Source organism: Staurois parvus, unplaced genomic scaffold (genome assembly GCF_062004578.1).
Source record: "Staurois parvus isolate SC_StPar_1 unplaced genomic scaffold, SC_StPar_1.0 ptg000099l, whole genome shotgun sequence".
Taxonomy (NCBI): Eukaryota; Metazoa; Chordata; class Amphibia; order Anura; family Ranidae; genus Staurois; species Staurois parvus.
In genome coordinates this window covers 5,501,063-5,516,488 of record NW_028317895.1, presented here as the reverse complement: position 1 = coordinate 5,516,488, position 15,426 = coordinate 5,501,063, and the positions used below count along the sequence as shown (strand labels likewise).

Below are 15,426 nucleotides of genomic sequence, written 5' to 3'. Positions count from 1 at the left end.
GGATATGAAGCCAACACACTAGGAAGATGATATATGATTCTTATGTACTTATCAAGATTTCAACTTTTTGATCTTTATCGGGGGAACTACTTGTACGTTAAATTGCCATTTTTTTCATGTTTTCTTCCATTTATTATTATGAGCAACCACTATTCTTCTTCAACGTTTCAAATAAATGGTTCTGAACTGGGGAAAAAGGGCTCTGCCCCCATGATCCACTGGGAGCTTTTCTTGGTCTGTTCTAGCACTAGCTACAGCAACATAGGATCTCACAACCACCACTTCTGATTGTCATCGTTAGTTATGAATTGTGTAACCGCATGAAAGAACCTTCTGCACGAGTTTTGTAATCAGTCAGCAGGACCTAGAAAGTAGGATGGCACAGAAAAACTCATTATGAGGCTGAAGGGCACCAGGGAGCTGCTGTTGTATTAGCTGCTCTAATATTCAAAGATAAGTAGCTTAAAGTGCTACTTGGTGTTATTTGGCGATTTTAACAGCTTCTCATTTATAAATAATATTAAACTTTTTTATTAGCTCAGGTTTAGATCTACGAATGCAAAAGTGCTTTTCCTGCTAAATGGCATACATTTCACCTGCCATTTCATCACAATGAAACAATCATTTTCGCCTTCTATTACAAACACCAGTTTATGTGTACCATAAGAAAAAAAATCGGAGCTGAGAATCCAATAGTCTTTCCTGTAATAACACCATCTGTCACGGCAATTGCACTTGTGCCCAAACTATGAAAGGATCAGATTGTTTGTTTATATTGCTCCTTTTATCTTGCTACTCTTGGAAGTGCCCTCTTTTGCAACCTTGCAAATGATGTTTGTATGTGAGCAGTGAGAAGATGGCCCTGCTATTTCTGGGGAAAATGGCCAGTACTTCTGTTTATTTAAACTAGTGATACATCAGGAGATCTGGGTATTTAACTCCATGGCAGATTGTTCTTATTTATGTGCATAACATCCAGTAGTTCAGGACCAAAGCTGACTGTTTAAATCACGCAGGGATAAAATAAGTGCTAACTTAGGCACATAAGCTGTACAGTCATTCTGAATTTGCATCGATCACCCTCACTGATTCCATATAGCTTGGAAACTAGGAGAATTAGTTTCCTCATACGGAGCGATTATTGTGGATTGGTCTATTGGTGGCCATACATATATTTAAATAAAAAACAATGTGCGCTATCAAACTAGTGAGTAAGCTAATAAAATAGAGCCACGGCAATAACACTTAAAACATACATAAATAGTGTTGCGCTAACTCTTATAGATGTAATAGTCATTAAAGAGATTCAAACGTAATAGTTCAAAAAAATATGAAATATAAATATAAAGTGTTTGGTGAAAATCAAATAAGGTGTTTGAATGGTGAAGAATCACTACAATGTGCTCTGGTTAGTCTATTTGAAAAACACAGTGCTCCACCTTGACTTAGTGTTCCTCCACCTAATAATATATATGGATGGCCGCTCACCTCCTACCGTGGACCCATAAATTAATACAGGTCAACCAGACATATATATATTGACATCATAATTCAAATGATCATGTAGTGTGACGAACTTGATCAAACTGAATAACAATTGCAAACAAAAGAACTACTATTTGATTGATTTAGTCAGCTCTTAAATCAACTTTGACGATCACGTCAATCAAGCAGGAGGTAAGTTTGTCAATTGCTTCTGATTGATCAAACAAATATCTGTGTGTGCTGGAAAAGCGATCATAAGATGGATCATTTAGTTGTTTTTAGTAGAGTTATGACTGAGTAAGAGGAAAAATGCCCCAACTGACTGTAGTTGATCTATTAGTGTATTACATGGGAATTATATTCAAGTGATGTGTGCTAATCATATTCTTTCTATATTTACTGAAATTGTCAGATTTGTTTTAGTCTTCTTCACTTTTTCAGGTACTTATATAGCTCCGTCAATTTACGCAGCACTTTACATATATATTGTAAACCATAAGAATGCTGCGCTAACATTCAAATTAATAAATAAAGTGAATGTGGAATTCAATATCTCAAAAGAAATATTAACAATGATAATAAGTATAATAGTGAATGTGCTTAGTGATAACACAAAAATTATAATAAAAACACAAAATTTAAATCGATACGCATGTGCAAAAGGATGCACATACATATATTACATCACACGTGCAAAAAATGTGAAGTGAAATATATCTAAATAATACACGCAAACTCAAAGTCCAATGAATATAAAAGGTGAAAAAATTCCAATAATGGAATATTAAAGGTGAAAAAATATATAGTTTTTGGTTGACTGTGTTTCCAATAAACTGTAAAGTAACCACAGGTGAAACAAAACGTGCAGGTATCTGGGTGTAAATAGAGCTTGTGAATCCAACCACCTTCTGGATTAGCCTGTCACCTCATCACTTCGACCCTTGCGGGTCAAAGAGCAGTAATGGATCCCTCTCACAGATCCTCCAGGCACCAAAGCACTCCAAAAACACTTCTCAGGATATAATATTCCCACTCAGCTCTTCTTCAAGTATAGATGAAATATCACTTTCCCAGAACAAAACAGAGGGATCCTCCCATAGTGTAGTATGTTTATTATAGGAACATCAAATCTTGTAATGAAAATAGACTTACGTAGCAGCCAGTCCACATTCGACCCTCATGCTTTCAAATGAGGATATATGTGTGTAAATTGGGTGTACAGCTGAATCCACAGGTGTACCAAGATGGCCGCCACGCCGGAAATACGTCACCGCGCTACGCCGACGCGTTACGTCACAATATCACGTGACTTCATCAGGGCGCCCTGATGAAGTCACGTGATATTGTGACGTAACGCGTCGGCGTAGCGCGGTGACGTATTTCCGGCGTGGCGGCCATCTTGGTACACCTGTGGATTCAGCTGTACACCCAATTTACACACATATATCCTCATTTGAAAGCATGAGGGTCGAATGTGGACTGGCTGCTACGTAAGTCTATTTTCATTACAAGATTTGATGTTCCTATAATAAACATACTACACTATGGGAGGATCCCTCTGTTTTGTTCTGGGAAAGTGATATTTCATCTATACTTGAAGAAGAGCTGAGTGGGAATATTATATCCTGAGAAGTGTTTTTGGAGTGCTTTGGTGCCTGGAGGATCTGTGAGAGGGATCCATTACTGCTCTTTGACCCGCAAGGGTCGAAGTGATGAGGTGACAGGCTAATCCAGAAGGTGGTTGGATTCACAAGCTCTATTTACACCCAGATACCTGCACGTTTTGTTTCACCTGTGGTTACTTTACAGTTTATTGGAAACACAGTCAACCAAAAACTATATATTTTTTCACCTTTAATATTCCATTATTGGAATTTTTTCACCTTTTATATTCATTGGACTTTGAGTTTGCGTGTATTATTTAGATATATTTCACTTCACATTTTTTGCACGTGTGATGTAATATATGTATGTGCATCCTTTTGCACATGCGTATCGATTTAAATTTTGTGTTTTTATTATAATTTTTGTGTTATCACTAAGCACATTCACTATTATACTTATTATCATTGTTAATATTTCTTTTGAGATATTGAATTCCACATTCACTTTATTTATTAATTTGAATGTTAGCGCAGCATTCTTATGGTTTACATTCACTTGATCACTGGTATATGATTTAATGCTAGCAGCTGTTTGGGGTTCTTTTATTATATATAATTTATTATATATATTTTTATTATATATATTTTTTGTATTTAACACACATTTGGAGCGCAGGAGGGTCACACCATTATTGCTACTATGTTTACATATATATTGCACATTCACATCAGTCCCTAACCCTCAAAGGGCGTACAATCTAAGGTCCCTAACTCACATTCATACATACACATATTAGGGCCAATTTAGATAGGATTCAATAGATAACATCCGGTAGTTTGGAGTTAGTCCTCATGCACATTTTTACAACTGCTATTTTTTTTACTTCTGGTGGTTTTTTCTACAGCCAGTAAGTACAGTGGGCAGCACAGTGGCTAAATGGTTAGCACCTCCACCTGGCAGTACTAAGGATGTTGGTTCAAATCCCAACCATGGCACCACCTGCCTGGAGTTTGCGTGTTCTCCCTGTGCCTGCGTGGGTTTCCTCCAGGTACTCCGGTTTCCTCCCACACTCCAAAGACATGCTGGTAGGTTAATTGGATCCTGTCTGAATTGTCCCTAGTATGTGTATGTATGAATGTGAGTTAGGGACCTTAGATTGTACAGCACTTGAGGGTTAGGAACTGATGTGAATGTACAATATATATGTAAATCACTGCGGAAATTGACAGCGCTATATAAGTACCTGTAAGTCCTCATGCACACAGGATGTTTTGATAAAGCTGGTAATGTTAGCTGTGTAAAGTCACGTTAAAAATGTGAGTTTTTAAGCTTTTTTTTGGCGTTTTTGCATTAGCGTTTAGCAGCATTTCGCTGTGTTTAGTGGCGTTTTCCTGTGTTTTTCCACATTTGAGGTTTTTAGTTTTTTTTTTTTTTTTTTAACCCAAAAAATATTTTATTTTGTCAAAAAAAGTTCAAAAATGCCGGTTTGTGGTGTTTTTCAGCATTAGAGCATTTTTACAGCTAAAAAAACTCCTCTAGAAACCTTTTCTTCCAGCCAAGAAATGTCCCAGCCATAAAACGTTGATTACAGTCCATGTGTGCATGGACACAGAACAACATGCTGGGGGGTTTTACTGGCTGCAGAAAAATGTCAAAAGCCAAAAACAGCAGCTGTAAAAACATCCAGTGTGCATGAGGGCTTATAAATAATAATAAACTCCCGAGCATGTTATCCTAATTGTCCAAGCACACATAGGCTTTAATCAGCATTTTTTGGCAGGAGCGTTTTCTGGCTGAAAAAAACCCCCAGAACTTGTGGGTTTCAAGAGGAGTTTTTTTAGCCTGTAAAAATGCTTGAATGCTGATAAAAGCTGAAAAACGCCGATAAAAACTAAAAAAAAAAGTGGTTATCCGGTGGTTTTGAGCCTGAAGATTTGGAGGGAGTATAATGCTGAAAACCACAAAAAAAAAAACCTGAAACAAGCAAATGCAAAAATACAAAAAAATGAGAGAAAACTCACGTTTTTATTGCAGCTTTCTACAGCTAACGATACTGATGTTTTTATAACGAGCAGTGTACATGAGGCCTTATAGTTAATTTCTTGTATAACGCAGATTATTTTTTATAATTATTAGTATGTTAATTAGTTAAAGTATCCAGGATGCAATTGCACAAACATTATTAAAATCTTCCAATGAGATGAACCAACATGCTCAGGGGCGGACTGACAACTCCTGGGGCCCCCGGGCAATAGGGGATCATGGGGCCCTTGTGTCCTTGCCCAAACTCAAAAAAGCCTATGAAAAAGGTACCAGGGGCGTCTCATGGGGCCCCCTACTAACCTCAGGCCCTCGGGCAGTGCCTGAGTTTCCAAATGGTCAGTCCGCCCCTGAACATTCTATATAATGAGCAATATATTTTGTTTTGTACTCCTCTTCAGTGTGCACTGTTTATTTACAATATGAATGGAGCAGAAAAGCAGGTCTCTCATAATATATTTTGCATAACATTTATAAATAATGTATAGCCTTATCAGAAGGGATATGAATTGTGCAAAGCCCTTCTTTTATGTCAGGCCGCTCTTAATTTGATGCAAATGAATGTTGAAATTTTTTGTTCGCACAGAACAAAAGTTGTTGGGCTTTGGATGTGACCGCTGTGCAGATTGTATACATGTGAAGTATTTTATAGAATAATTTTCTTGTTAATATCTGGTTTTAAGACCATCATAAATGCCTTGTAGGTGTTTTTCTCTGTATCAGCACATGTGCCTAGCCTCGGCTATCTTGCATATTAAGCACTTGCTGCTCTAGTTACATTTAAGGCCTCATTTGAAGCTACTGCTAGGAGTGACAGGATTTTTTTTTTTTGCTTCTAAACTCCCCTGCATGTTATCCTATGTGCCCATGCAGTGGTTTGTGGCAGGAAAAAAATCCACTGCCAGGGTGTTCTGGAGCAGCAGCTTTAGGCTGATTAAACACTTGATGTGTTTGAACGTGCCCACACGCTAGGAGCGTTTAGAGCTTGAGTTTTTATTTCAATAGCCAGAATAAATTCTTCATTCTGGCCAATGAAACTAATGCCCAAACGCTTGAAGTGGATAAATGCATGTAAACGAAGTACACAGTTTTACCAGCGTTAGGCTTTTTTTGGCCAAAATGCTACTGGCTTCTAGGGGAGGTAAAATTTTATTTCATTGTGCATGAGGCTTGTATTTTAAGTAATTTCAGTCCTTTTGTTGGTTAGAAGTTGACATATTTTATGATTTTTTTTTTTTTTCTGTAAATCTTTAGGAGGCATTTCACTCACTATACAGTATGACTCAATAAAGTATATTTTAATTCATTGCTACTAGTGGGAGGGGATGGAAGTGGAAGATGGGGCAGATTTTGGCCAGGAAGGTTGGTGCAGGATGTGGAAATGAGGAGCAGACTCTACAACCTCCCGGACTTGGCATCGTCTTCTTACTGTCAGTGCTGACGTCAATGATGCCTGAGATTAGAACACTAGGGCTACTTTGATGGATGATCGTACAACCTTGAACAAAAGAACATTTAAGAAGCATGGATTGCTGTGTAAGAGATACTAAAACTAATGGATGCAGATCGTGCTAATTTGTGCCAGGAGTTCAGTTTGAAGATGTTACCCTTAGTAAAAGAGTAACTATAATATGAAAAGGACAAAAACCTGTAGAAATTAATCAGATAGTGAGATGGCTGGTCCTGTTGAATTAATTTGCGCATATGGCGGTGTTGAGACACCCATACCTAATAAACCATTTTGGACTGCTAAACATGGATCACCTTCCCTGTGAAAAAAATAGAAATCAGTGGTCAACGTCACCCACAAAACCCCACAATGCTTCAAACAGAGGCAAAGTCTTCTATTTTTTTTTTGTGTGTTTTTCCTGAAAGGTTTTATTTTGAACTTGATTTTATGCTGTAATGACAATTTCAATGTTGGACATCAATGAATACTTTTTCACTGGTTTTGGCAGCTTTTAGATCGAAACCAAAATCCTTTAGACTTTGTCTATCGTAGTACATATTTTGAGCACACTTCCCCCCCATTATTTGACACAGGACTAGAACTTATTGAAAAGATAAGTCTCCCAGTATTCATTAGTTTTGTTCTAAAATTATTCAGGCTCGTGATAATAGTCAGTCAAAATTCATTCTTGTCAGAAATAGTTTTTTCTGGCCTCTATAGATGTTCTAAAAATGTAATGGGAAAGTAATATAAAGGGGTTCCCAATAGCAACAACACAGATTGTTCCTAATATTTCTAAACCTGCATTTGGAATCTTGTTATAGACAGCACCAGAGGAGTCACTAGGGTTGGTGTCACCCGGTGTGGTCACCCCAGGCTCTGTGTTGGGAGACAGAAGGATGTCCTGTGCAGGGACCGGTCAGTGTTATGTGATACAGAGGGGCGGGCTCTGGGAGGGGTCATTACCATTCATGGACTGACATGTAGAATAGGAGCCTTCCAATCAGAGGGTGAGGGCAGGCTCCGCTATATGGGGGACAGGCTGGGTGTGAATTGACCTGCAGCAGCCGCTGTGATCCCGGGGATCCGAACCCCCCTCCACCCCCGCCGGTACCTGACATCTCACACCCCGCATGGCACGGCTGTTCTTGGGGCTGCAGGAGGGATGAGGAGCCCCTGTACCTGGGGAGAGGATGGGGGACACTCCGCTCGGATAGATGACAGCCACCGACAGCTTTTTTTCATTTTGGCGCCGCCCCCCCCCCCCGTGATGGTGTAACGCGTTGCAGCCTGCACCCCCCTAGTGACGCCACTGGACAGCACATCCTCTTTTCCTGCTCTTTGCGTTTGTAGTATACATGGAAGGCATCCTACAAACATGTAAAAACAGAAATTAGTAATAATATAGATAAACGTAATAGGGCAAAATCATTCTATCTTTATTCCATCCCAAAGATGTTGAGGGTTAAGAGAATTGTGAGCACAAATCATTGAACTCATCAATAAACGTGCAACCTACCCTTGGAGATAACTTTATCTTTCTTATTAAATTGCGATTATCTGATAAGTTAATGAATAGACTTGGTGCAAGTGTTAATTTCTTCATTTGTATGGTGATCGTTTGTTGAAATGTGCTGGCTCTGGGAAAATAGGATAAGAAAACATTCATTGGTATCTTTATCTGCCTGTGTTTGACTCACAATAATAATGATACAAACCTGGTATGATAGCCTAAATGATGCATAATGAATAATTTCCCGGCGTCTGGATATGTTTATTAAGAAGCTTTTTTTCACAATTTAGTTGTGTCTATAGCAAGTCTGTATCACCATAGGGCAGCCAATGTTTTGTCTGAGACAATTTTAGATGAAATTTTTAAAGGTTGGATAATGGATTAGCAGCTTTACAAGCATTTAAAACCGTTCCCCAAATTCAAGAAAAGAACCCCCATTTTTTTTTTTTTTAAATGTTGCATAAATTAATGGGTCAGATAGCCGGAAATCATTGGATTTTGTATGCTCATGAGAAAAAATGTAACCATAAAGATCCCTTTTGACACTTAGGTTGCAAAGCAAACTTTGTTCTCCTCAATTTTAATCTGTATACAGATTTGTTGCATGTGCACCTAAGAGACCATTTTCTTCCATCAATCCATCCACAGTAAAAGGAATAAGTGTGGTTTTGTTGTAGAGGTTTCAGTGAGCAGATAACTTTTTTCTTCTTCTATGGTAATCCCTCCTAGTGAGAGACCCAATTGGCACGAGGGTTGCCTGGGGAGCACTGTATGAGTGCTAAGTATTCCATTGGGTGTTTTCATGTGTTCAGAAGCTGTCTGTCAAGCAAGAAGTAAAAGAACATAACTGCTAATACAATTATTTCACTCTACCTTGCTAAAAAAAAATGGAAGCTGATTATTCTAATAAGTCCATGACCAGGTTTCTAGCTAGACCTGTGTGTGAGCATTTAGCTGGCCATAGATGGTTCGAATCTTGGCCTGTTCAGCAGAGACCAGCTAAGATTCTAACCATCTATGGGCAGGCTGATTGCACCCAATTTATTTGTTGTGTGACTTGGGTACAACCAGCCTGTTAGATTTATCATGCAATTATTGCCAGCCGGTATAGCTGCACCAGATTTTGCGTACTACAGTTTTAGTAAATTAACCCCTAGGTACATAAAGTGGCTTATATCTGTCTTTTGAAGATAAAGGGTCTGCCCTAATGTAGTGTGAGCTCTGATCGACATCAGCTGAGCTATTGCAACTTCACAATGTTCTTGCGTTCTCAGCAAATAGGTGAGTGCAGATTACATGTGCTATGGTGTGTTCTATTTTTATTGGCAGCATTTTGTAAAACTGTGTGTGATGACCACAACTTGCACTTGTAATCTCTAGAGAACTTTTATCTGTGCCAGCTGTTGCATTTGATCCCTAAAGCCTAGTACACACGATCAGACAATCGTACGAAAAATACCTCTTTCGAATATGATCGTTAGTTTACAGCTTCCGTCCGAAATTCTATGACGGGACAACATGAAAATTGTTCATGTACGATACCAGATTGTGCGATTTTTGTTTAATCAGTACTGTTTTTGTCTGAAAATGCAATACAAATACATAACATCACTGCCGAATTTTCTTTCTGTCGTATAAAAAAATTTTTGTAACTGTAGTAACCTCTTCACTTTCGAGATGAAACTAGCATGCAAAAAAAAATAACGGATGATCATTCGTCCAATATTCTTATCGTGTGTATGGGGCTTAACTCTGTCATATCACATGCAAAGATAGGGTTCTGTATGGCCACCATGTTTTGGTTTCAGTATGAGGTTGGCAACCTTTACAACAAAATATCTTTTAAGAAATAAGCCACAAACGCAAAGGAAATAAGGTGCACGTTCTGTATTGGCGTCTGTCACTGGAAAGAGCTGGGCTGACATTTTTTCACTTTCTTGTCCTCATTTCAGTTTCCTAACACTACTTCTCTGCAAACAATTTTCAACTTTGTCATTGTTGTCACATACTACCTTACAGAGAGCAGCGACACATGACAGTAACAGGAAGGCCTGACGTTTCAATATGGGGGCTGTAATTAAAAGCCATGCTTTACCTTTTCAGTTGGCAGCACCCAAAAGGGAACAGAGAGAGCTCAGTTGACAGTCTGGAGCGCTTTTTGTTTCCTGTGTTGTAAATCGACAAAATAGTTTGCACTGCGATGCACGTTCTGTAAACGTTGGTAAGAGGGGGTAGCTGTAAATGATTTTGGATTTTTACTACAGCTCTGTATGCATGTGAGAGATCCAGTTTAGTTCCAATGCCTGGTTTTGGAATTATTATGACTGTAAATACAGGGCCACAACACAAATTGTATAACCACAATGAAACAAGTATTTGGTTTCCAAAAAATGTTTCTTTTTACTGCATCAGTTTGTGGTTGGACTGTGTTGAGATGTTGACGTTGGGTTACTTTGAATTTGCTGAGTCTCTGGTTCTGTGTTGATGTCATTTCTGTTTATTCAACCTATCCACTGCCTTGGACTTCTAGATAAATCATTTGCTGTTCTCCAGAATTTTAGTGCTTGTTGTCAGAAACCAGGGAAAACTGGGTGCATAAACATGCCAAGATATTTCCTCTTCTTAGCATCTTAAAGTCCACTGTTGTGAAATGTATTGCATTCTGATGGTTAAGTGTTTTCAGATATAAAATCTAAACTCCAGGCATGTTTTTCCCCCATGTAGTGGTGCTGTGCCTGCACTGCATCAGTTAACTGCTCGTTTTGTCTAGGGGATTGGGGAGCCAAGAACTACTCGACTAATCCACCGATCCCAGTGCAAGCCCGATCCCTGAAGCTCCCACCCCTCCTTTCCCTGCGGTCTAGAAGTCTTGTACAGTGGACTGTTCCTGACATCACGCCCTTAGACCGGCTCTGGATGTGAGGTCAGCAGAAACAGTCCACCTCTGGACATGAGAGAGCACCGATTTCGAGAGGATTAAAAGGCTGAGTATAGGCTGTGTTCACCCCTAGACAAAACGAGCAGTTAACCCATGCGGTGTGGGCACAGCCCCATTGCATGGGAAAAACAAATTGCCTGGAGTTCTGCTTTAACTATATATGAATTCCCCTTTCTCCATTTTCCATGCCATGGTTTATTATTTCTCCATATTTGCATGCAGACCAAGCTGTTTAATAGGAATGACCATTACAGGGGTTGGGACAAACTGCTTAAGGAGTTTCAAGAAGGTTTAAACCATAGGAATAAAAGGCGTGTTTGAAAAGGTGAAAATATAAAGTATGGCATAAAACAAATTCATGTACTGAGTACAATCATTACAGGTATTATGTGGAATACTCTTGGTGCTGCTGGCAGTTAAAAGGATGGCGTAATGTAATTGAAAAACAAACCACCCTATATACCAAAATATTTCTAGCTATGAGCTACAGGTTAAAGGGTTCACCTATGGAACATGTAACATGTTCCCATAGCCGCAGCCACGCCTGCCGACCCCCTCCGACAGATAGATAGTCCAGGGAAAAGTTTCCCTGCAGTATCTGTCAGATTTGAAAACAGCATGGCTGTGAGGGGCTCCACCCACACGGCCGTGCACTCATTCACAGAGTTCTGTGAATGAGTGCCTACAAGTCCCGAGAGCCTTAGTGGCTGTGGGCTTGTAGTTTTTAATGAACTAGCATGGCACTGTGGAGTGCCATGGTAGTTCATTGAAGCTTCCTGTCAGAATATCTCCTTGCTCATACATCTCATACGGCAAGCAGTTATTCTGACAGGTCTGCAGGAGACCTGCATGGCATCAGTGATCTACTGAATGCTGGTGCAATGAGTTAAAGGCTCCTTTTGGACAAAAATAATAAATGCACATTTTTTTTCTTTTTTACCTGCAAAAAGAATGTGCATTTATTATTTTTTTCCAGATGGTGAACTTATCCTTGAAATAAAGAAAAAGCTAAAAAAATAAAAAAATAAAAAAATTAGATGCTCTGTGTTCTCAACAATATCCTGTTTTTTTTTGTTTTTTATTTGTTTCCAATTTTAAGTTCTGTTGTTTTATTACTTCTCTGTCTTCTTCTAGGGCTCTCTACACATACGAGGATGGCACAGATAATCTCATCTTGGCATCAACAGGGGGTAAGTGGTGAACTGTCATTGTACCAGTACAAAATGCTCAGTTTTTGTTCAGTTCTGTGGATTGTTCTTCTTTTTGCTGATTATTCCCTATTGATTGTTGGAGGATTCAGAGTCTAATAGATGTATGGAACACATTCAGTTTTGATCTGCCAATCTGCTAAAACATGCTCACTATCAGACTTCCGTAAACTGCAAGAAACAAAGTGCAGGACACTGACTTTCCTTAACTCAGACCAGAACAAGATGGATTTTGTTTCCAAGTACAGAACTTTGTTGCACAACAAACACACAGAAGCAAAGTTGCTTTATTGACTAACTTCAGGCAAGAGCAGTTCCCAGCAAATAATTTCCCTGTATACTTACCTCTTCTACATCCCCTGTTTTTTTGTCTGCTTTTCAATAAAACCTGGAAGCTGATTGGTTTCTATGTAGAAGTGTGCTTGATTATGTTGTCAGCTTTAGTAAATAAACCTCCATGTGTCTACTCGGTGGCTCTCCAAAATAGTTTGCAGTGGGGGAGTATGCTCAGTATCGGAAGTGAAACATGTATGTATGCCCTTTCCAGAAGACTGATGGTGGAAGGGTCACAGGCACACATCGCATAGCACGCTGATAAACAAGACCTGTAACAACACAGAGCTGATTGTGATAACTCAAAACTGCTGTCACTGGTAGCTGACCATCCAGTCCTGGGTAACACTACCTCGCTACTAGTCACCTCACTGTCAGAACTGGGCACTGGCATGGAGCTCTACAGAGAGCTCTGAAGATGAATTGACCCCAATGCACCTTCCATAATCTGTAGACCACCTATTGATCCCCATGCATTCACTGGACCTCTTTTGACCCACTAGTCCGGGTGTCGGCAACCCGCGGCTCCGGAGCCGCATGCGGCTCTTTTTCACCTTTCCTGCGGCTCCGGAGCACACTGCCCACCAGGTGACAGGCAATAGGGTCGGCAAGCCGCGGCTCTTTTAATGCAGCTCTTCTGTGTGCCGGGCGCCCGCTGGCAAACATTGGCTGTCAGGATGTAGGCGGGGCAGCGTGACGAACTCCTCTCCTCTCACAGTCCGCCCTGAAGACCAGAACGGCGCGGGAACACAGCAAGAGGAACGCGCGGAGCAAAGGTAAGTGAATTGACACAATATGGGGGATGAATTACTATGGGGGATGAATTACTATAGGGGGGATGAATTACTATAGGGGGGATGAATTACTATAGGGGGGATGAATTACTATAGGGGGGATGAATTACTATATGGGGGGTGAATTACTATGGGGGATGAATTACTATATGGGGGATGAATTACTATATGGGGGATGAATTACTATATGGGGGGATGAATTACTATGGGGGATGAATTACTATATAAGGGATGAATTACTATAGGGGGGATGAATTACTATATGGGGGATGAATTACTATGGGGGATGAATTACTATATGGGGGATGAATTACTATATGGGGGATGTATTTTCAGTTTTAAAAATGTTTCTCTCAAAATAAATTTCAATCGTGGTTTTGGCGAGATTTGGCTCAGTTGAAAAAAAAAGGTTGCCCACCACTGACCTAAGGCTATGATTGTGATTATGACGATACACTGTGGCCCTGATTAACCCTTTGCTTACTGGGCCCTTAAACCCCCTTCATGACCAGAGCGCTTTTTGCAATATATGCAGTGTCGGATTTGTTTTAAATGTTGCAATGGTTTTGCGGCTCCCAGTCTTTTTTTCCCTCTCAGAAACGGGTCCAAGTGGCTCTTTATGTCTTAAAGGTTGCAGACCCCTGCCCTAGTCTTTACTACCTACATCTTATTTTATTTCCATCAACTCGTGGGCGTTCATATTGCCCACTTTGGGGAACCCTGATGTTAAATATCTATTCTCCCAACCTGTTGCATAAATTAAGCAATTAATAAACTGAGAGCAGGCTTACCTTGGAGGTAGTCCCATCCCCTTTTTGCTTTGTCGGTAATTTATGGTGTGTGTGATATTTGAAATCTAAGAGCCCATTAAGGATAAATGGGCAAAAAACCTAACAAGATTAAATGTCCATAACAGAGTTTCAAAGTTATACCCATTTTGTAAAAGGGATGGCAAATTATGGAATATAGTTCCCAAAGTAGCCACCTCTTTACAGAGATTGGCCAGCCAGGTAATTCTTCCACTTGAAGGTTCAGTGTCTTTTAGGAATCCAGTGGACCACAATACTGATACAGATTTGCAGAGGATGTACACTGTGATGGGACCTTACCTATGGCTCTCAGAGTTTGGGTGGCAGGAATGGAGTCCAGGGGTTCAGGAGAAGTGCAGTTCTTCAGGATAGCAGTGGGCTTCATTGCTGAAGCGGCAGTGGATCTAGTCAGAATGACAGCAAAGTTAATGGCTCACACAGTAACACCAAAAGAGCCTTTATGGCTAAAGCATTGGTCTGCTGATAATGCCTCTAAACACAGCCTTGGCTCGATTCTATTTCATGGGAAACTCCTTTTTGGCAAGACTTTTAAAGCTGCCATTCGGCAGGTATCTGCTGGGAAGTCAGGTCTTATGCTGCAACAGAAGAAATGGTAACGTCAGTCCTTTTTCGCTCTTTCAGAAGAGTTCAAAATAATTTTAAAAAAGCCAGTGTGTACAGGCCAGTGGAGGCCAGGTGGGCTTTTTTTCAGACATTGGAAGAATGTCAGTGCTGCATTTCCCAAAGGAGTCAAGTCCAAATCAAGCCAGCCAATTAAGTCTTAGGACAAGGCCTTCGAAATGTGTCTCCACCCAGCCCTCAAGTGGGAGCACAATCGGCACTATTCAGGGAGGTTTGGGTGGAAGAAGTGGAGGATGCTTGAATTCTGGTTATCATCCGAAGTGGATATCTGTTAGAATTTGCAAAAAGCCCCTTGGTATTACTTTGGGGGAATTTGGGTACCAATGTGTCCAGACAAACTGAATTGTTTGCATGCATATATAAAAAAAATTAACAGCTTAATCTAATTTTCCTGTACCAATGAGAGAGAGAGAGAGAGAGAGAGAGATTTCAGGTACTTATATAACGCCATCAATTTACGCAGCGCTTTTACATATATTGTACATTCACATCAGTCCCTAACCCTCAAGGAACATACAATCTAAGGTCCCTAACTTACATTCATACGTACACATACTAGGGCCAGTTTAGACAGGATCCAATTAACCTACCAGCATGTCTTTGGAGTGT

General features: G+C 40.0%; 1 protein-coding gene across 4 annotated transcripts in view; it reads left to right on the top strand.

The window, feature by feature from the left end:
* The window catches only part of DBN1 (drebrin 1), a 135,277-nt gene that overhangs the window by 79,040 nt on the left and 40,811 nt on the right, over positions 1 to 15,426 (top strand). For all 4 annotated transcript variants that reach the window (XM_089671134.1, XM_089671133.1, XM_089671132.1 and 1 more), the window contains exon 2: positions 12,166 to 12,221. In XM_089671134.1, coding sequence (XP_089527260.1) covers positions 12,166 to 12,221 — 56 coding nt within the window. The remainder of the gene's footprint in view (positions 1 to 12,165; positions 12,222 to 15,426) is intronic.